The sequence below is a fragment of the Gymnodraco acuticeps genome, unplaced genomic scaffold (genome assembly GCF_902827175.1).
Source record: "Gymnodraco acuticeps unplaced genomic scaffold, fGymAcu1.1, whole genome shotgun sequence".
Classification (NCBI taxonomy): domain Eukaryota; kingdom Metazoa; phylum Chordata; class Actinopteri; order Perciformes; family Bathydraconidae; genus Gymnodraco; species Gymnodraco acuticeps.
In genome coordinates this window covers 6,147,789-6,170,190 of record NW_022992351.1, presented here as the reverse complement: position 1 = coordinate 6,170,190, position 22,402 = coordinate 6,147,789, and the positions used below count along the sequence as shown (strand labels likewise).

The 22,402-nt window shown below is 40.3% G+C and overlaps 1 protein-coding gene across 4 annotated transcripts in view; it reads right to left on the bottom strand.

Moving 5' to 3' along the window:
- kazna (kazrin, periplakin interacting protein a) overlaps positions 1 to 22,402 on the bottom strand; it is a 212,790-nt gene that overhangs the window by 76,437 nt on the left and 113,951 nt on the right. For all 4 annotated transcript variants that reach the window (XM_034209100.1, XM_034209101.1, XM_034209102.1 and 1 more), the window contains exon 4: positions 825 to 932. In XM_034209100.1, the coding sequence (XP_034064991.1) occupies positions 825 to 932 (108 nt within the window). The remainder of the gene's footprint in view (positions 1 to 824; positions 933 to 22,402) is intronic.

Genomic DNA, 22,402 nt, shown 5'->3' with positions numbered 1-22,402 from the left:
AAATAATGGTAAAATGTGTGCATTCATTTATCATTAAAACACATTTATAAACTTTAGTCCCCCAAATTGACAGCCTTGCATTGTGGTTGATAATGTAGCCTTAACAGTTAATAAATGGTAATGTATTACATCACAGCAAGAAGTTTTGATGGAACATTTGAATAACATGTAAAAAAAAAATAGCAAAATGCTAACTCGTTGCTTATAGGTGCAATCACAGTATTGGATTTATCAGCAATTTTCTACTTTTCAACATGTTTTAGGGATTATATAAACTTCACACTTAGTGACACCAGATTGAGTAACATACCAAAATACAATGTATGCATTTTGAGTCCAGATTTGAGAGAATACAAACTCCACATAACTCTCAACCAGCAGTTGTCTGTGGTTGTTGTTTTCTTGGTTCAACACTAACATGCACACAGACTGAATAAGGTAGCAGGTTTATCAGATTAGGTGGAAAGCTCTCTGTAATGTTTTTTAAACACAAGTCTCTCTTGGCTCATTAGCAGCTAGACGCTACAGGGATCACAGGCAGTCATCGTTAGCTAGACAAACACATGTAATGGATGGCCATTGTTCATCAACAGGTGCAAGCAGCAAATACTGAGGAGAGGGAGGAAGTGATTGAGAGAGACTTCTCTTAGCTCTTGTGTGTATTGTGAATTCACATGTGTGTGTGACTATTCTGTGTTTTTGCATGTGCATTTTTGGATTGTCATGAATGCCGCCCCTGCATGCCACAGCATCGTCCTATTGTGGCACTGCGGGAAACTTAAAAGTCAAGCAGCAGTGTCTGAGCAGGGCTGTTCAAGTCTTACCTTTGTCCAGAGAAGCGTCTGGGGAGTTAAAGTCCATCATACTGCTGATTTCAGTCTTGTAGCAGAGGTCAGTGGCCGGAGATTTCTGCCTCGGGCAGGAAGAGGGGTCTGAGAGGGAAACAAATGACAAAAAACTAGGTTAAATACACAGAGAACCGAGAAAAAATGATATGGAGCGTGAGCTAAGGAATGACTCCACATTTTGTTTATTTGATATGCAATCAAATAGGTTCAAACTAAAATATGAGGACCTTCAATTACTTGAATTGCTTTATTTACATTATAATTAGGTCAACCCAAATGCATTTTTGGTTTTAGGAGAACTACACCGACAACTTACGGAGAGATTTGGAAAGATAACACATTTAGACAGATAGTGGAATTTTTTCTTTTTGCATTCTTAGAAATAAGATTTGAGCTAAAGCATTTGTAACAAGAGTGTGTGGAAATACTACCGCATTTCAAACAATTAGAAAGAGAAAGCAAATGACAAATGAATATAGTAATTTTTGACTAATACTTGTGAACGCATTTAAAAGGGCAACTGGAGATGTCCTACTAACAGTTATTTAAAATGACTATGGAGACAGCAATAGCTAAATGAGAAGGAGAGCAAATCCCTGTGTACGCCCAAACCTCAGGGTAATGAATACTATGTTAAACTGCTCATTATTTTTCCTCACAGAACGCACGAGGAAACAAAATGATTAATTCAGCACGCCACACATCCCTCTCAATACACACATCATGAACTTTTATTCCTCTCTCGTTACACTGTACTCTCCTAACTCCTCGGTTTCTATTCATCAACACAGCTACTGTCTTTGGCGAGAGTGTGTAGCAAAAGCATCCCAGCCTAAACACATGCAGGCACACACACAGTCACTACTTTGAGAGACTGCTGAATATAAATATTAGCATTTTTATGACCAAAGTGTGATATGATTTCTGGTGAGGTTCAGTTATTTAAAAAAAATAAGGTTTGGCCAGCCTCCCCAGTGGTGTGTAGTGAATGATTATTAAATGCATTGCTCCAGGTCAGCTCACATAAGAGTTCTTCCTAAAAATGAAAAACTGAAGTCCGCTTCCTTAGTAAGTACAATTCTCAAAAGGTCACAAGTGTCACTTTTTAAAAGAGAAGTAGTCTGGCAATATTTTTTAACGGCTTTTAAGATTATGCTTTCCTCACACAGTTACATTCAAATTCCAGCCAACTACATCTCTTTGACTTCACTCTTCAACCTCTGCTCCTCTTCCTCATCCTGTTCCATTTTCCATCAGTCCACCACCCACAGAATAAGCCGCTGCCATAGTTTGATTTATTTGCAGTATTCTTTGCACAGATGTGCCTGGGTGAAGAGCTCCTGGTCTTGGGGTGTTGTTGTCATTATGAAGTGATAAATCTAACCTTATGCTGACACAAATAACAGCCTGGCAGCCTGTGCCCAGCAACATTGATTGGCAAGAGGGCATGTTTTTTTTTAATAACTGTGGATTACATTTTGCCAATCTATACTTGTTCCAACTTGCCCAGGGTGCAGCCTATGGCACCAGCAACACAGTTTATTGAATGATGTTAAAATTCACAGGGTGTACTTATCTGCTGGCTTCAAGCTGCTGCTGCCCAGTAGACTCATGAACATGTTCCTCACATCGTACCCATGACAGGCCCTCACTAACATTCATAAACTTACCAAGGGAAATGTGTGTCGGAATAAATGCAAAGAAAAAAGTGAGCCTTGATGGTTGCTTGATGTGGATGGAGAGGAAAAGCGATAAGAGGGGGGGGAGTAAAGAGAATACGCTACAGAGTGAGCTCAGGAATGACTCGACATTTTGTTTACTTGATATGCAATCAAAATAGGTTCAAACCAAAAATATGAGGACCTTAATTATTTGAATTTCTTTATTTACATTATAATTAGGTCAACCCAAATGCATTAAAGGGGGTTTTGTTTGTTTTTTCCTATCCTGTAATTTTGTGCATGTAAACGTCTGCAAAGGCTAAAGTCCATGTGTTACCTCCAGAGGAAGTGTTTCTCCCACAAACTCCACAAGCCTATTTAACCAAAAATAAACGAAAATTCACATTCACATGGATTCATGTGTCATTGTATCATGTAAGTTGACATTACAACTGGTACAGTAACTTATTTGTAAGAATCAATTGCCCAACATTAAGAAATTGGCTGGGTAAGTGAGCAAAAGAATAAGCATGCAACGTTTCATTATGAGAGAGTTCCCACTAATGTTGGTACTAATCACAAAAACAAGCAAAATCATAATGTGAATACATAAGGGAAGATTTATGGAGTCCCTCAATAAGGGAAGGATGTGTGTTTGTCTATATAACAAGAAGCAGGAAATCATTATCACTGGCTGGGCTGCAATCAGTCCCCAGAGTTAGAGGTCTGGACAGGCTGCTGATCTTATTATCGTTTCAGTTTTTTAGACTTAGTACTGATTCGTGCAGTGTTGTGTATTTGTGGACAGCAATGATTTTTGTTCACACTGAGTTATCAAGCAGGTAATTGTAATGTTGTCTGAGTCACCGTCAAAGCTCCTGAATCAATCTCCCTTCAACACACTGAATATCGTTGCTCCAACAGCCTCATATTGATCTTTTGGTCTTTATCTCAGCTCACTAAAGTCAAAGACACATGCAGACAGTGTCACAGCGAGGAGACAGACACACAGTGGGTGGCAGGAATACACTGGCTGAGATATCAGGGGAAGAAAGAGGAGTTATAGAAACAATCATAAATGTAATCTCTGGCTCTCTGCATTTGCTATAAGGTGCTAGGCTACACCTTGAATGTGAGTGAAGCTTTCTGTACCTCTACTTTCAATTCTTCTTCAAATCATGTTCGGAGAGATCTATTAAGGATTTGAGATAAGAGCATAATTTCCTCTCCGCTTCCAGCTTCTCTGTCCGTTCATTTCCTCTCGCGCAACCAGCATTCTTATCTGACAAAGACACAAGCTTGCCTACCTTCTAACTGCAAGTGTGGCTGTGTACCACACAGTTTATATTTTGGCATAAAATGAGAGAATCAGTATGTTTTGCAGAACCTAAAACGACGCTGTGTAATTAAAATCAGAAATTTGGAAATACAGCAGGTTGGTATGGCGAGATTGGCCATCTTTCCACTATTTTAATTGAAATCCCAGAGAACTGAATAACATTTTAACATCGACATTTTCAGCTGTTTGAATGTTCCGTGTTGAATATTTAAATGTCCACATCGCTTTCATCAGCCCTTCAAACCGTTTTCTGTGGAAAGTTTTATACACACAATAGCAGTGAAGGCATTGGTTGTTATAATCTTGCCGGCTGTATTGCGTTCATAAGAAAGCAATGAACTGCACTGCAGCAGAAATGTATTATGTGTTATGTATTTTTAAACACTGATGAGAATTTATCACACCTCCCATCAAACTCCATCACTTTCTTTCATCAATAATACACGGTTAAACCAGCCGAGCATACAACTCAGGGTACAGGTAATAATTCAGCTGTGATTTAATAAATAATTATTTGGCCCACGGACTAAAACAACTGCTGTTCATCGAAACCACTCTCCAGCAGAAAGGGGGGGCTGAAACACATCGTCAATTGCTCTAAACAGCTCTTTAAAATAAGTTTTACGAACAAATAACTAGGGATGTAACGATACCAAAAACTCACGGTACGATAATATCGCGATAAAAAGTCCACGGTACGATATTTATCGTGATATTGAAAAATAAAGAAAAAAAATGTTTGTTTTTTTTACTTGAATTTTTTTTCTTTATTAAATAATAAATCTGATTTGTACAGCATTTTAGTAGGATATTAGTATTTTAAAGTGTCAACAATATAATAATCAGACCCTGCAATAGAATAAATCAAGTTTCACTTTAGTTTTTCAAGTAACTCAACTCTAACTCACTCACTCAGCATCATCAAGGTTATCTTGTAGGAATATGAGCATGTCCACATTTCCAGGTAGAAGCTGGGATGTTTGGGCGTTTACAAAATCCCCTGCTGTGGAAAAAACTCTCTTGCTTGGTACTGATGTTGCTGGGACAGAGAGATATGCTTTGGCCATGGGTGACAGCAGTGGGTCAAACTGTGCATTGTCTCTCCACCACTTCAAAAACAATACAGTTGTTGCCAAGAAGGTGAGGCTTATTGACAGGGCGAGATATAAATATACTGTTGGTACTTGTCAATGTCTCTAGGTATGTACATGTAGCCCTGTAAATACGATGTCCTTTATTGTTATCTGTTGTTTTTATGTTCATGTTGTAACCTACTTGCTATCATGTTGGACAGGTCTCCCTTGAAAAAGAGATTGATGATCTCAATGGGACCATCTGGTTGAATAAAGGTTTAAAAAAATTAAAAAAAAGATAAAAAATAAATAAAAATAAATCGCGATATTCGATATATCGTTACATCCCTACAAATAACACATGTCAGTACAGAAATGCCATACTAAGTCTAACGTTATTTTAGAAACTGTTGTGTATATGGTTACTTTAAAATGTGCCCCTGATCAGCAGTTTTTTCTCTGACTATGAAGAAGTTACACAACTGAGTGTCTTCAGTGACCCTGACTATCGTCTTCCATACTAGGTTTAAGGTTATTTTAGAAACTGTCGTGTATATGTTCACTTAAAATGTGCCATACCCCAGTGACCCTCCCGTGGGAGTCTGATGCTAACCTTTACAATGTTGCAGCAAAACTTACATGGAGGACTCAGCCTTTGTCAACAGGAGCGCCCTGTTGTTACTCAGTGGGGAGTAAACACCGAATCCTGTCAGTGAGAGGTCTCCCAGAATAAAATATTCCCTCAAAGAAATAGAGGCAGCAAAGCCTCCTTTACCTCACTGAGTCGAAAGGAAGTCAAACTGCAGACTTCATTGTGCTTTAAAGGACTCAGACAATTACTTTTGGGCATTCAAATAGTTTGTAGTCGGGCGGATGGTAATCCTTGAAGGGAGGGAAATATTTTGGATTATGAGACTTTTAAACTCTGCCTTAGTTTGATTGTTGGTGTTACTGTGAGTGTCACTCAAAATAGGTCTCTTTTATCATTTATGTTTGCCGTTGCACATTACAATGCCCAGTGGCTTATTGAAAGTTAGGAAGTATTAGCATTTATCTACAAAGTCCCATATGTCCGTCTCTAAAGGATGAACTGACAGCAGTTGAAATGTCTTGATGTATTTCTCTGTAAATGTATCATCATCACTGTAAGATCAGTGATGCAGCCTTTATTTCAAAGCCAGTAAGCTGTAATGGTTCTGTCGGGACACACACATGCACAACATTCATCTTTGCTTTATCCTTCTGAAAGGCTCTGACAAGTCCAACCACTCAGGATGACTTTACTCTCCATTAGGCAAAATAATAATAGACTTCATCTTCTGAAAACCTTGATACCTTCACTTGAAGGTAGCAGGAAGAGAACCGTTACGCTCTCGCAAGTTAAACGATTGAGTAAAACCACCAATTGACATCCAGTTACCACACCAACGTTGAAATTCACAGGTTTACGGAGATGATTGCCGAGGTAATTCAAGCAGTTACAGCTTTAATGAGCTGCACTGTGTAGGATTATGATATAAAACTTCCCACATTGTAATGCTCTCCTGGTTGGATGTTCCAACAGTCTTAACGGGGCGATCGAGATGAATTACTAGTCTCTGCATGGCCGCGCAATTTCTCACATTCCCGTCACCACCCTTCTCCCTCGAGCCCTCTCTTCTTCCTCAGCTGACTGACTCCACCACTCCAACGTCACCTCTCCTTTTCCTTCCTCATTTTCTATCTTTTTCTCTGTCGCAGGTTAATGGGGTACTCCGAGCTCTTCACTTTTTCTGAGCATGCCATATTTTATCTGCTGGCACGGCGCAGTAAAAAGACGGTGGCTGGAACAAAAGAAGTGCCTAATGAGTAGTGGAGGTGATTAAGGAATGAAAAGGCGCTGTAGCTGGAGCCTTCACCGCTCCGCCCGTGTTCCCCAACTCCGTCTGCAATCTGTAGATAGCCACCGCCTCCCTTTTCTTACATCTGTCAACCGCCTTTAATTGCAGTGACATTCTCTGTTCCCAAGGCTGCCGGACTTGTGATAAAGCTTGCATATTCAAGCATTAATCACCACGAGCCAGGACAGGCCTCCCCCCCCCCCCTGCATCACCTGCATCAAGACCCCAATTCAAGGTGCCCTATAAATACCCTGCAGATAGATAGAAGTAATGGACTAGGCGATTGTGGAGCTAGCGCTGAGTCGCCCACGCTAACCGTCGGCATTCTCAAGACGACTCGTGAATTCATATTGTAATGAAAGGATGCTGAATGTACTTGGCTGGCCATTCAAAATAAATGTTTAACTGTTATTACTTGGTGTAAGGAGGACTCGAGCTGCAGCCTGAGAGACTAAACCGAGGAGAAACAGGCTTTTGTTAGACCGTGAATGTCATTTTCACAGTGGCGATCAGAAGAATGAACACATCACTTCTGTATGCAGAGTGAAAAATGGCCAATTTTCCGTGCTCCATGACAAACCAGGGACAGGTGTCTGCAAGCATTACAGCTTGAAAATGGCCTGAGCATGGACACTTCAGCGCCATAGTTTTCTCTGGAATCAAAGCACTTAGGAAGAGAGAGCTGTGTGACAGCACCTATCAGGAAACTGAACGGTGATAAAATACGTGTCCCCTGACAACACGTTGCATTTATATCTCTATAATAGGTTTTAACTACTGTGTGAATTGTTCCACCTCCAGTATGTTCTTATCTTTACTGACACTCTTCACCAGCCTGCTGTGGCGGGAAGGATGTTTATATTCTGTGCACAGAGATAATGAGAGATTATAAGTGGCCATGTTAATTAAATGTTACTTTAACTGTGAGAAGCTGAGACAGTTGTTGTTATTTGACCCCACAGGTTTTTTTGGGTGAAGATCCACTGTGTGGTAAGATGATAAAAAGTTGGACGTAAATAAGAATGCACAATTTCTTGGATCAAACATAATTCTAGTAGTTAGTTGTTAGAAATTCTAATAATATATTTAGAGAAGATGATACAATACCATCCTCATATCTATCTGTAAAGCCAATAAGTGTATTTCTTCAAGCTCTTCCTTTAAATCTACAATATTAATTTGGACAAGCCTTAATACTGCATTAATGATATTCTTACGCTATTAGCAAAATGCACCCTGGGACTTAGCATTTTACCACATTAATTTAACCAACCATGTTATAATAGAAAACAGAGGAATTGTGGGTACTAAATACAATTAATTTGAAATGTGCCCAGAGAATGAAACATGAAGATATTTGAATAATTAACCCAATGCAATTACCGTATGCAAAAAACTTAGAAGGTAAAATTGAAAATAAATCCTTTTCAGCGCCCCTCAATTTGTTCAGAATCTATTTTATAAATACCAAATATGTTTCATGAGCAGCTTTCAACATCAATTATGTCTCTTGGGCAGTTCTAAATGATTGGAGTGTAGAATTCTCCAAAGGTCCTTAGGAGGCTGTTGTTTTCCTTCATATCTCCTTGCCTTGGCAGAGCATCCCGGTGTTATGTGCATGATTTGCAGCAAATCCTTTCGTGCTGCTGAGTGTAATGTTTTATTAAATTATAAACTGCAAGCATGTCATAACATTTCATCTGAAAAGCCACTTAAATGCTAAAGTGTTTTGGGTGAAAAAGTAATATTCTGCTTTGTCACTTTAATGGGTTACTAATGGAGTGTCTTGTGTTGGGGGCAGGTCTCAGAGGAAAGGCTCAGTCAAAAAGAACAACGTACTTAGACTACGATTAAGTTCAGGCTAAATAGAAGATTAATAGAATTGGTTGTGAAGACAACACTGATGTGTTATCATGTTGAGTTCTTTATTCACCAGTTATAGTGAATATTGACAAACATGTAGCAGGTAGTTCAGCAGCACATCAAAAACTCTTACACAAATCCAAATGGACAAAAAAATAAATGTGCGTTATTTTTCTTTCTTGTACTTAATAAAAGACATTGTGTTCAGATCCATATTGTGTAACTTCTGTATCACAGAATTCACCTGCATTTGGTTGACAGTTGTCTAAAGCCCAAATTGCCATATTTCCTTTGGAGCTATTATCATATTTGGGTTGCATGAATAAAAAAGTGGCCCAAAATAAATTCTGGAATAAGGATTTACTGAATTAGAGTTGCATCAGCATACATGTACATACAGTATTCAAAGATTGCAGGCTCTCCTACAGCTGTATTGTACAGTTTTCACTGATGTTTAACTTCCTCCTCCTGTTGGTTTTGCTAAACAGATCCCCAGAACAACCAGATAGTATAATTCCAGGAACAGCAACATAAGAAAAGAACAAAAACACATCTTGCTTGGTTGATACTGATGATGCCATAATATAAACAGATTTACGGTCAAATATATATCTGAACTCATCAGCCAACACATCAGTTTATAAGGGAAGACCTCCTTGCTGAAATGCTGCTGTTCAGGGAGCAATTTCTGTTCAATTTGCTGCGTCAACACTCAAGCAAAGTCATATTATTTCTCTTATATGAGTATCTGTCCTTGAATGAGCCCAGGCTGTCGTTATCAATTCCACCATGCCCCAAAATGTGATTCTATGTGAGCCTCTCTACTTCAATATGATGAAGAGTGCGGCATGTGGAGAAGGGCAGCAGGGAATCTGCTCTGGGGCTTATTGTGCCCGCGAATGTGAGGGGACAGACAGAAGGAAGTGTGCAAGAAGAGGAGATTAAATGAGAGCAGATATGTCAAGGGAGAGCGTGAGAGACAGGGAAAGGGAGGGAAGGAGGAAAAAGTGAGACACAGGGCGTAATGACCAAGTAGGAGGAAGGTCAAGAGGGAGAGATGGCAGGAATTACAGACAGTATGAAGAAGTTTCCATCTCCTCAAGGAATAACACAATTACAGAATGGTGGGAAGGGCTCAGCTGCCTACATGTAAATGGTGGGAATAATAAAAAGAAAGAGACCACAAAGAACGAACACTCTTTTTATATATACATCTTTTATGCAGAGAAAAAACAGTTCTTATTTTCATAGATGTTAATCATACTGACCCTTCCTTCTGCTGTATATTTTGCACATTTTAAAGAGGTCCCTTCAACACTACAGTAGATCCATGTTTACCTGCTGTGTTTTGAGCAGGGAATGCTAACTAAACTAAACATATTATTTATCCTCGAATGACTTTGTATGATTGGTTCTTGTCTCTCTGTTATGATAGCATCATAACAGACAATACTGCATGACTTTAGCACATGAAAAGCCTTTCAACAGCTTTAATAGCTGTATCCTTCTCCTTTTCTGACAGGCTTTCACCGTCAAAGGTGTGTAGGAAGTGTGGGGTTTCGTTGGCGGTGGCTTACCATTGAATGAAATAAGTATGTCAGAGTACAGCTACTGGAATTTTTAAGTGAACCACTAGAGCATTCGGTCAAATGTTTACAGCGTAAAACACACACACACACACACACACACACACACACACACACACACACACACACACACACACACACACACACACACACACACACACACACACACACACACACACACACACACACACACACACACACACACACACACACACACACACACACACACACACACACACACACACACACACACACACACACACACACACACACACACACACACACACACACACACACACACACACACACACACACACACACACACACACACACACACACACACACACACACACACACACACACACACACACACACACACACACACACACACACACACACACACAAGCTTCCTATTATAAAAAAAAAAAGCACCCAGTCCTCAAAAACTCATCCCAGGCAGTAACAGCTCTCGTATCCCTCTGATGAGAGGCTTTCTGCTGGCTCCTGTCTCCCTTCACTCTGAAACTCACTAGCACCTGACAAATACTCTTCTCTGTTTCCTCACTTTCTCTTTCATCCAGTGCAATGTGAATCCTTTCTCTCACACCCTCCTGCTCCCTAAAGGATCCCCTCTCACACCTCCAACTCTGGACTTATTATCCTCTTCCTCTTGCCATCCTATACCCTAAAAATGAATTGGAGTAGACTGAACCGCAGATTTGCAGTCGGCCATTCCCATGTTTATCTTTCTTTCTCTGCTTCTTTGACAGACAAACATGCACACCCATACACTCTCAGGACTTTTTCAGGAAATGAAGCAAGCATCAAAATCCACTATTGAGTGTTGACAGTTAAGTCCAGGCACAATAACACCAACTGGATATGTGAACACACAGCAATAGAACAACTGGAGATATGAAGAAATGATATGTGTTTGTGTCCTTTGTTCTTGTTCATAGTTATTTGCAGAGGCTTAGCAATTTGTGTAACACGTGAGCTAATGCAGAGTTTGTGGACAGGGGAGAATCTTCGATGGTTCTTGACACTGTTGCTACTGACAACCACATCCGTGTTCCAGCATGCAACACAGTGTCCATTAACTGGCCCTAATCTCTGAACTGGCTGTGGCGTTTGCAGTAAACACACTATTACGTAACGGTAAATGTGAACGGAAAGCAGGGCTGAACTTCAACAATCAGGAATTGGTACAGTAAGAGACATCAACAATTTCACGGCTTTTGAATTTGAAACAGAATCATTTGGTTGTCTTATAAAGGCCAGTAAGACAAATTGAACATTGAGCTGACATTAACTGATGTGTTAACTTTGGTCCTGTCTGCTCAAAGTTTATATTTGGATTGAAGGTGAAGGACACCAGGAGAGGGCAATGAAACCTGGGGAACTCCCAGGGAAACGGTGCTGGTGATGTCTCTCCTGATGCGGCCCAGTCTTTGGCAGAAGGGTTCGATGCCATATTGAAGACATTAAACTGCCTGCTGTGTAATTTCTCCCAAAGTGGAAAGCATGCAGTTCCCCATTAAACTGTTACGGTCCAATAGGGAGTCCCACACTGGGCTTAACTGAGCTTTTGTTTGAGTAATGCAAGAGTAATGTACTTGTTTTCTAGTATAATTTGTGCTCATAAAAGTCACAGTTAAGAGGTCACCGTTTTGCTTGAGTTGGTAAACTGGTTTACTGTTATCGAGAATGAATTCAGTTTAATAATAGCTATCATGGTCATGCAACAGGGGAACATCAAAAACAAATGGACTGAAATCGGGAAAGGAAGCATCAAACAGCTCAAACAATAAAACAAGACTGGGACTTGGAATGAAATATAATTAAGAGATTTTTTTTGCTGTGCGGGACGCTTTTAGTCAATACACAGCGGTATGCACTCATGCATTTTCTTTCCAATAAGGCTGCAGAACTCGGCACAGGAGTGTGTCTGTTCTGGGATTATTATACCTGAGTGTCTGTGCTGATGTTTCTGGCACGTGCGCGGTGTGATAGATGTGCCACAGCGTTGCCCGGAAGCAGCTACAAATGTTCCCAATTAATAATACAATGTATGAAAACTGACAAGGAAAAAGACAGGCAGGTAGAGCTGAACCTGAGGGAAATATGTAAGGTTAGACATGTTTGTTTTTGTTATGTTACTGTATGTGCATGTCTTTATTGGGAATGCTGTGTTTGTGCTGCATGAGGAATGAGATGAGTAATGGGCTTAATGAGTGGGATAAAATTTAAATACCTGGGCAAGAGCTAACAAACAAATGCATGCTTTTCTGTATCTGGAAGGATGAAGAAGAAATGTCTGTCATTTTTTAACCAACAGCAAATACGGTACATCAAGTGAGTGCTGCCCCAAGTGGCTGTTATTCAGTATTGTTTAGTTGGAAAACTGGATAAGCAATATAAAGACCTATCACACACGTTTCTCTGCTCCAATCAAAAATAGCTCTGCACTGACCATAGACGGTATAAAGGCACAGATACAATTAAAATCAAACATTATAAACACAGCATTGTTTACGGGGAAATGTTGTCTAAATGAATAATTACACTTGGCTCTATTGTAGGTTGTGACACATTTGAATTTGATAGTTATTTAAAGATCAAGTTCATCTTACTCTTTTTGTCAACCTTGGTTTATTTTAGTCTTTGAATTCCTTTACCAAGACGGAAAAGCTACCTGTAAGACACAAACACAAATTCCAGCATTGTACAGAAATGCTTCACAGAGCACTGACAAGTTGAAAAGGTTTGCTTAAAAAGTTATCTTGGAAACATGAATGGATTTGGTGTCAAGATGCACATCAAATTGGTCCCAGAAGAAAGGAAGCGCTCGCCTTCTCCAGAGAGAGCCAAGCTGTGTAGATGCAACAAATCAAACAGGTTACCAGAGCTCCACGGGGCGCAGCGAGCATGACGGTGCCCGGCGCTACGCTACTTATTCAATGCCTCACACTGCAAAACAAATTGCCAGTAAAGCATCGCTTACCCCCACTTGAAGGCCAACCAACTGTCAGGCTCTAACTTTGGCGGGCTCTGAGGCATGTTACACATCCAGCTAAATCTTTACACAAGTCAGCACTTCAATCATCGACCGGGGAAAATCCTGCATCATGAATACCAAATGATGATCGTGGTGTTTCCTGGAGGACATGTGGAAAGTGGAACAAGCTATTTGTTTCAATACAATGATGCTATTAATTTTTCATAAAGTGTTTGTGTTGAAAACAAACCGAACAGCGAATCCAAACCAACTAGATGCTCAAGGTGACCGGATTATTAAGCATAACATCCATTTTTTCCATCATGATGGAATAGGTGGTTACTTGACATCTCACCGTATGTTAAGGCAGTAATTGTGGTATAATCAAAGACATATTGGCTGGTGTTGACAAGGTTTCTTTGTTTTCTTGTAATATTCAATGTTGTGAAAATGTAAGCAGCAGCTGAAAATAATTGTACATCTTCGACCTCTCACTATGAAACGAAGGGTGACCGGTTCAAAAGAGGAGCCCGTGTTCTGCTGAAAAATGCGCAGACACAGTCCTACGCACTACGTGACTGCAATTAAAACGAGGAGAAATCAAAATATAACATTCAGTTACATGTGACTTTGATCTTGCTCAGCTGTGAGATTCCGTGCAGTGAGAGGAAATATTCAGGAAAATAAAAAATACTGCAGCCAAGCCCACATGGTGGCAGCTGAGACGAGAGAAGAGGTCAAAGGGTTCAGGTCCCAGATCAGTTTGGGAAATGTGTGTGGGAAAAGTGAACAAGTTTGTCCTCCATCAACAGCTACAGCCGAGGGTTGTGTTCAACAAGCCACTTAACCCTCCCTGCTCCAGCCCAGGGTCCAACAGCCAATAGCAGAGAGCTGAGGAAGCATGGGACGACTCCCGGAAGCTTGTAGAGCGGGGGGGGGGGGGGGGAGACGTGTGAGTGGGAGGCAGCGTGAGGCTAGGGAACAAGAAGAGTGCTTCTGGTAAAAAAGAGGCCAATAGAGATCGCATAACAGTCATGCATAATTTAGTTTTTGATTTCCCATTTCATATTCATTTAAATTAAATACAATTTATAGGTTTATAATGGTTTATAACATTTTCATTACTAGAGGAGGGCTGCCTTTTTTCTGAATGTCATTACACACACATCAAATGTTCTCACTGCAACCTTTTATTTCCGTCAACAAGCTCGAAACGCACATACTTAAGGTTAATACGCACCATAAGCCTGTGTACATTATTCATAAGAACTGACTTGACATTAAACATTTGAGAGGGATGAATATTATTAGCGATTTGGGTCATGGATGGGTAGAAAAATCTTCTGTTGGACTTTAAAAGTCACCAATGTGTCTTCCTCATTCTCTTTTTTGATCTCCTGACCTCACATATACTGTACGCAGGCTTAAAAATAAATAAGTATTCCAATAGACGGCTTAACATTTTGGCCATAACCACACCCCTCCAGATGCTCTTGTGACTGCTGTTAGTTTCTATAAACTCTAAAACCAAAAGCACTCCACAAAAGCACTTAGAAGCAGCACTGAGGCAGCAGCCGTTCAGGTGTGCTTAGAGCTTTATTGATTGGGTAATGGGGAAAGTAGGAGGGGGCTCAGCAGGGGGCATCGGGCTGGGACGGGCAACATTCAGCACCAATCAGCATCTGAGCTTCAGCAGCGTGTTCATGCATGACGGATCGATCCACACACTGTCTGCTTACCAACACTGCAGATATATTGTTTTTTTTATAAATCTGTATTATGTATTTGTATGTGGAAACAATGCAAAACAATATTTGTTGCCTAACAATTGGAAAGTTTTTACTCAAAATGTTTCTAAAGTAAGACAAAACATTTCTGACTTCATTATTTCAGTCAAAACAAATAGTCCCTGCTCATTTCACATCTATTGACACATGTTTTATTTGTGTATGGGCCAAGGCAAACAAGAGTTCAACAGGTTGATCGTTCTCTCATCTAGTAAAAGAAAGAAAAAAAGGAAATCAGTAACTTTTTTCAGCTTCAGGGAACAAGCGAGGGCGTCTGGGTCACTGCAGGTCTGCGGCTAATAAGCTCCTAAGAGACATATTGGTTGGGGGTTGGCACTGGAGCGGTCACATTAGTCAATGTGCCATGAGAGAACAGAGTGGAAAACTCAGTGGCTGTAAAACCTTTCCTTCTGGCAAGAAGAATGTACAACAAGGCCGGGCATTAACCCTCAACTCTGGAACGTCCCCCGTCCTCATTTAACCCAGTTATATTCATTATTATACAGCAACTTATTATGTATTCAACCATCTTTGTATGAGGACTCGAGCCTTGTCAGCTGTATATCTTAACAGCAGAGTGACAGAAATATCTGACATTTTCAACTCAAATCACGCATTCTTCTTATCTACAGCGCTGTTTCAAAAGGCAAGCAGTGATTCATTATGCCACAACAAAGCAGGTCGTCTAGTTGACGCGATTTTGAAGGATAACATCGGCACGACCAGTTTAAAAGGCAAATGTATGCCAGCAGTGGGAATAACTAAAAGGGTTTGTTCAAAGTTCAAACTGTAGAAATGTGCTGTCAGTAAGGTTGGGAGAACATTTTTTAAATAATTGATATAAAATGAACACAAGAGTTGTTGGTTGAATCATGTCGTGCTTATGTTATTGTTTGTTTAATAGTATGCACAAACATATTATTTGAAGCACATTTTAATTAAAGATTGTTTTTTGGAAACCATTACATAAATATGAAATGTGGCCTACACTGTGAAGCAACATCCACGAGAGTCCATAGCAGACTATATTTGAAATCCCCACAGTGAGATGCAACCATGTCTCACTGAATAGCAGCAAGAGCACACATTGCGTTTGATTTCATTTATGGGGCTTGTGTGTCTTCTACTGTGTGAGTATGACTGTTAAATAGCCATACCGAATTTAGTAAAACTGTCATTATTCATGCATTCCGGGAGTCAGGGGAAAGGGGGACAAGACAGCAGGCGGTTTATTAAGCAAAACTCCTATTTTGAGGTACAAAAAAGAAGGGGAAAATTATACATTCCGTTTGTTTTTCAGGGTTTGAAATTAGCACCAGCCAAATGCTGGTAAAAAGAAGAGGCTACTAGATTGTCCTCATTCAGCACAACCCTAGTTATCATAGTTGAATTTATTGTGAAAAGCGGGTATAGGCACTTTTTGAGGGCTTAATAGGCTACCTGTTTCCCCACTAATGTAATAAGGGACACAATGCATCATTCCCATAATAAATACATGTCTCTGAAGACGTGTGAGACTGTACCAATGGAGAAGACCATTGTTAACAATGATAATGAGATATGTCATTTACAGACAAAGACCGTGAAATTCATGACCGCTGCATGAAAGAGCAGAAATGTTAACTGAATAACAAAATGGCTTACATCCCACACCAGCAGACCATCAATTATGCTAGTGTACGTGTGGCCAAACCAAAATATTTGTTTTCTTAAATTCAGACAAGACAACCACTAACCTACAATAATTCATGTCATGTTCATATAAAAAAAAACTGGGCCTGATTGTTTTTGGCTGAAGGGCTTTTCAGCGCTTCATGTCGCTTTTTGATAATCCATGTTTTGCCTTTTAACATTTACAGATCGCCGCTGAGAGGCTTGTAGCAGACGACTCTGGTGGTGATATAAACTGTCACTGCAATGTGTTGCTAGGCAAAGATGTGGAGAGAGTTTCTAAGTGCTGCGGTTACCAGGCGTTGACATATCTGACTGTCTGCCACGAGCAAGGAGTGCTGTTTTGAGTAAACACTGCCAACAACAGCAGGAGACAGACAGGCAGAGGTGGCTGCTCTTTGAACCTCAACACTGCCAGGTGTTTGACCCTGCCATTGCCTCATTTTACCCCCATGCTTCTACAACTGTCCCTGTCAAGCTGCTGCCTTGTCCTGACAATTATTTAACGCATTTCCGCCCCAGCTGACCAGAAACAGACAGAGAGGTTCACGGCCGTCTCACCAATAACAGCTCGAAGCTACAAAATGAATCTGTTTCATTCTGCATCTCCGACAGCACCGGAAATATGAGCTAGCATTAGCTAACACTTAGTACTGACATCATTAGTCAATTATCACATTTATTTCTAGTTATGGACTACACAATTACTTAATGAATCGGTTAACTAATGGACGGATTCATTGACAATCACAATAATTATTCATTCTATGAGGGATTTCCTGATTTGTAAGACATTGGTGGAAAATATATATCATTTTGACTGATTTATAGAAACCTCACATTATATTCAAGCTGGAAAATGTGAGTTATTAAACGCATTTATTGTCAAAATGTATTAAAAAAGTTTACTTTTTGCTAGACATCTTTTAGATAACGAAAACAATTGACACATTTATCCTAATCCTTCCTTAATCCGAAAGTAAATACCTTAGGATACGTAAACCTTGTTCAGTTTAGGACTAATACGTATGGAAAACAGTCAAAAACAGTCTGCAGAGTGAGAGTTATGCCATAACATAGACATACTTTATTGTCATTTCAACAAGACACAGAGTGTACTATTAAAACGACATTTCGTTGTACTGGCTTACAGGAACAGGACAATATAAAAACTTGCTAAAATTGTACATATGCATAAATAATAGTGACGTGGTGCTGATAAAATTAAAGATAAAGTGTGCGTTTAAAATATAAAGACTTTCTATACATATAAATAAAATAGACATACTATATAAAAAATATGTGCTCTTTAGAGCATGGTGAGGATGAGTGGGGTCTTTAAAAATGTTCTGGGCTTTTGTCAGGGAGCGTTTCTGAGCGGTGTCTCTGATGGGAGGGAGAGAAACTCCGATGATCTTCTCTGCTGTCCTAACCACTTTCTGCAGAGACTTCCAGTCTTTGGCGTTGCAGTCTCTCGACCAGATGGAGATGCCGCTGGTCAGCACGCTCTCTATGGTTCATCTGTAGAACGTGGTGAGGATGGGAGGGGGGAGCTGTGCAGGAAGTGTAGGCGCTGCTGTGCCTTCTTAAATAGTGATGTTGTGTGAGTGGACCAGGTCAGACAGCTTGTGATATGCACCCCCAGGAACTTGGTGCTGTCTGTAGTCTTCACTGCTGTGCCGTTGATGTGGAGTGGTGGGTGACAGTGCTTTTTGTTCCTGAAGTCGACAATGATCTCTTTTGTTTTATCGACATTCAGGATCAGGTTGTTGGTGTTACACCAGTCTGTCAGATGTTTCACCTCCTCCCTGTAGGCCTGTTCGTTGTTTTCCCTGATGAGTCCCACCACTGTTGTATCGTCCGCGTACTTTATGATGTGGTTGGTACTGAACCTGGAGCAGCAGTCGTGGGTCGTCAGGGTGAAAAGCAGTGGACTCAGAACGCAGCCCTGCGGGGAGCCGGTGTTTAAGGTGATGGTGCTGGAGGTGTTGTTACCGACCCGAACATACTGGGGTCTCTCCATTAGGAAATCCAGCAGCCAGTTACACAGGGGTGTGTTGAGTCCCAGGGGTCCCAGTTTGTTTACCAGATGCTGGGGGATGATTGTGTTAAGGGGCCTGAGTAGTTTACTATGTTGTAAAAGCAAATTGGAGCAGCCCCTCCTGCAGCCTGGTCACAGGTCACTAGCGTCTCAGCTAAATTAAGGGCGTCCCTCTTGGTTAAAAAAAGCTTCTTGTAATGGATACTAAGACTGCAGCGGTGCCACTGGGTTCACTGTAATTTACACGGACTACAAAGTGGAGAGTGTGTTTGTTATTGTTATGAATATAAAAAGCCTCTCGTTAGTTACACTAAGAGACAAAAGAGTTCACCCTCACTATAACCTCAAGTGGAACATGTTTTGTTCAAGGTTACATAACAGGAAAGTCACACCTCTTGGCACCATCGGGCTCTGTGGTCCTTATTTAGTAACCAAAGTCTGTTTCTACACCTGTGTCGTAGTTGGTGGCCCTAAAAATGTCCAGTGAATAAGCCCAACGAGAGCCAGTTTACCTAAAGAGCCACAGGAGACCCCCTAACCTCCCAATCTGTCCTTCTCTAACCCCTTCACATATTTCAGTTGGGAAATATGGCGGTATATACTGTGCAACAAAGGAAATGTGTCCACTAGAGATTATGCAATATTGTCTCCATTGCGGTAAATATGGAGATAAATTGCTCAGATTTAAAGCAGACATTGAGAGGGAGAGGGACATTTGTGAAATCAGGCTGATAAAGAACTCTGATGATAACCAGCCATTTGCAAAGATGACCCAAATCTGCAGGAAAAGTCAACTTTATATGTGTCTGAATAAAATCAGGCTGGTATCTATACTCACCTGTTAACTTTGCAACTACGTATAACACTTAAGATAGAAATTATGTCAAGAACCTGGAAGCTTCCATTTTAAGGGAGTTTAGCTTTACTGTTTTAACTTAAGTTTTGTCTCATGTGATGCTAACAAAACTAAAAATATGTATGTGAAGTATGACTAGACAGAAAAAGTACTATATCGTAACGTATACTGTTATATTCTCCGCCCCTACATGGTATTTTCAAGCCTGCGTTTATGTATAATCTCAATCTGAAATTGAATTCAATAGATGCCAAACTGCTGTCTTCACACTTAACTCTGCAGATCTGTTCTGCATTTTGGCTATGGTAGTTTGAGAGTGCAGTGTATGTCCTCTAGCTAACAGCTGTGTGTCTCTTTGTCAACATGCTCAGGATATGACCTGGCATCATTAATCACCCTGCAGTAGGTTTGCAGGCCTTGAGGCGTGCCTGGTCCACAAACTCTGTCTTTTTAAGTCTGTCGCACTCTCTGTTACTGTGTCACTTTGACCCTCTCCCTCTTTAGATCTCAGCGTCGTTTCCACCATGTCTCTGGCTGTCTCTCCACCTCTTTAGCTTTAGATCTCCCGCGTGAAAAAATCTCTGTCACTCCAGGCTCTCCTTCTCTTCAGGGATACTCATCCAACAAGTCAGCATTTTTTGGCAGTCAAGGGATCCTTCTGTTTTTTTGTTTTCTGTCAGTTTACCTTGGCGGGGGAGAAGTTGTCATTCGCTGTCCCTCTAGGTAATGTACCTTGCATATCTTGCTTTAGTAGACGGATCACCGTTAACATTTATGATATAGTTCATACATTCCTACTTAAGGTATCTTGGATAGTGTTCTTGTCTTACATTGTTGAACTAGGGGTATACACATTGTGTTAGCTTGGTATATCTCTCTAATAGGCCATGGGTCTTGTACTTTTATTGGTCACTTGTACGTGTTTTCTGCAAGTAATCATTCATTTTTTAACCCCATGGTGGATTTTACATTTGTTTAATTTAGATGCACTCATCCGTATTATCTGTAAAATAATTTAAAAGAATTCACTGGAACTAACGCTTCAAACTGTTGCCCTGAAAATGATTATCATCCATTTGTCATAATGGTAAATGGAGTAATGCTAATATTAAATCGGTATCATTTCCTAGGAGGCAAGACAGCAGCTTCTACTTTAGACTTTTGGATTAATGAAGGGCTTTGGTACAAGTTCAATAGGTTCAGAGCAGGAGTAGCTCAGATCCGCTTTTCATCAGCTTATCATCAAAATGATTAATATCCTGTCAGAAGAGGCTATTGTGCTGCTTTAATGCTGTACTTTGAGGGAAAGTGAAATTATTATATTCATTATTGATTAATAAGCTGATAATACATTGTATGGCCTGTAAAATGTAAACTTTATTGAACATTTTCCATCACCATTCCCAAAAGTCCGTTATTTCCTGCAAACACTTGTAGAATAGTGTACGACTCCTTTTCTGTCTATAAACGAATCAACATGCGTCAATTTCACATGCGTTTGTACATTTGGCCAGAATATGCAGAATCTAATGACCCAGATATGCAAAGTGCGTCATCCGTACAGTAGCGTTTAAAGTTTTCACATGTTTGGAATGTACACAAATGTCCATTTCATTTCCATTTAGCCTCCTTTAAGACATTTCATTTACTCTTTTTACGTCATTCCATCTGATTTCCATCTCAATTCTTTTTGTATCTTTTCTCCTTCCTCTGACTCTGTTTCAATTGATCGTTCCCTGTCCCTTCTGTCCAGCCCTCTCTTATTACTTCGATGTCCTCACCCTCTAAACAGGAATAGGGTGTTCTCTTCCGGCCTCTGCATGTTCGTGTCAGACAGGTTACCGTACAAATCAGAGAACGGTAGCTTCTCTTGTCCTATTCTCTCTTTTTTCTCCCAAAGTCCAGCAAAAACTGCAATTATCCCAAATCAATTGGAAGTAGCCAAATGAAAAATCTGGGCAGACACTTTCCACAGATGCACTGCCACAACCTGACAGCATGCTGTTAGATCACTGATTTACACTGACACAACCCTGTGCCGGCTAATGATTGCCTTACTATATCAGTGTGATATAGTAAGGCAATGAATGAGCATTGAGCATTGAATTTATAAGTGAAATGTATGGGAGCTTTACAGACATAACAGACCTTTTAGTTCCTGAGCATCGCTATCTCATCATTTAGACGAGTATATGACCGATTACTCCTTTTGTGAAGATTTAAAGCCTTAAAATGAAAGCCTTATTGAACCTGTCGAAAGTCAATCTGACGCCTTGTGCGGATTCTAATTACGTTGGTGCCAGCTGACACCTTTTCAGAAAGAGACGGAGACAGAGGGTTTCTGGGGACAGATTGTTTGATGAATGAAGCTCAATAAACTGTATATTGGCTTTAAAGCTGGTGTTTCATAGGAGAAAAATAAAGGCTTCTTATCTGTTCAGCCTCAAGAACCAACATCACAGACCACAATGGATTCACATTGCAGAAATGACATGTGACACAGGGTTAGCCATTCGAAATTTAGCAGTTTAGCAAAAAGTACTCTTGATTATGCTCTTTACCGAGAAAACTGAGACTTTGACAAGAGTACATTTAAACCAGCTTTACTTGCTCCTGCTTTGCTTGATGATGTCGAATTTTGGATTGTAGGGTTCTACGATATTCGAGATGAGTAATGATATGTATGAGGGCGCACACAAAGTCATTTTGTTCTGTGACAAGAACAAGGACATAAGGTTAAGGATTGTTCACGCGTGCAAACAGGATTAAGTATCTACAGCCACGCTGCACCCTGTGAGG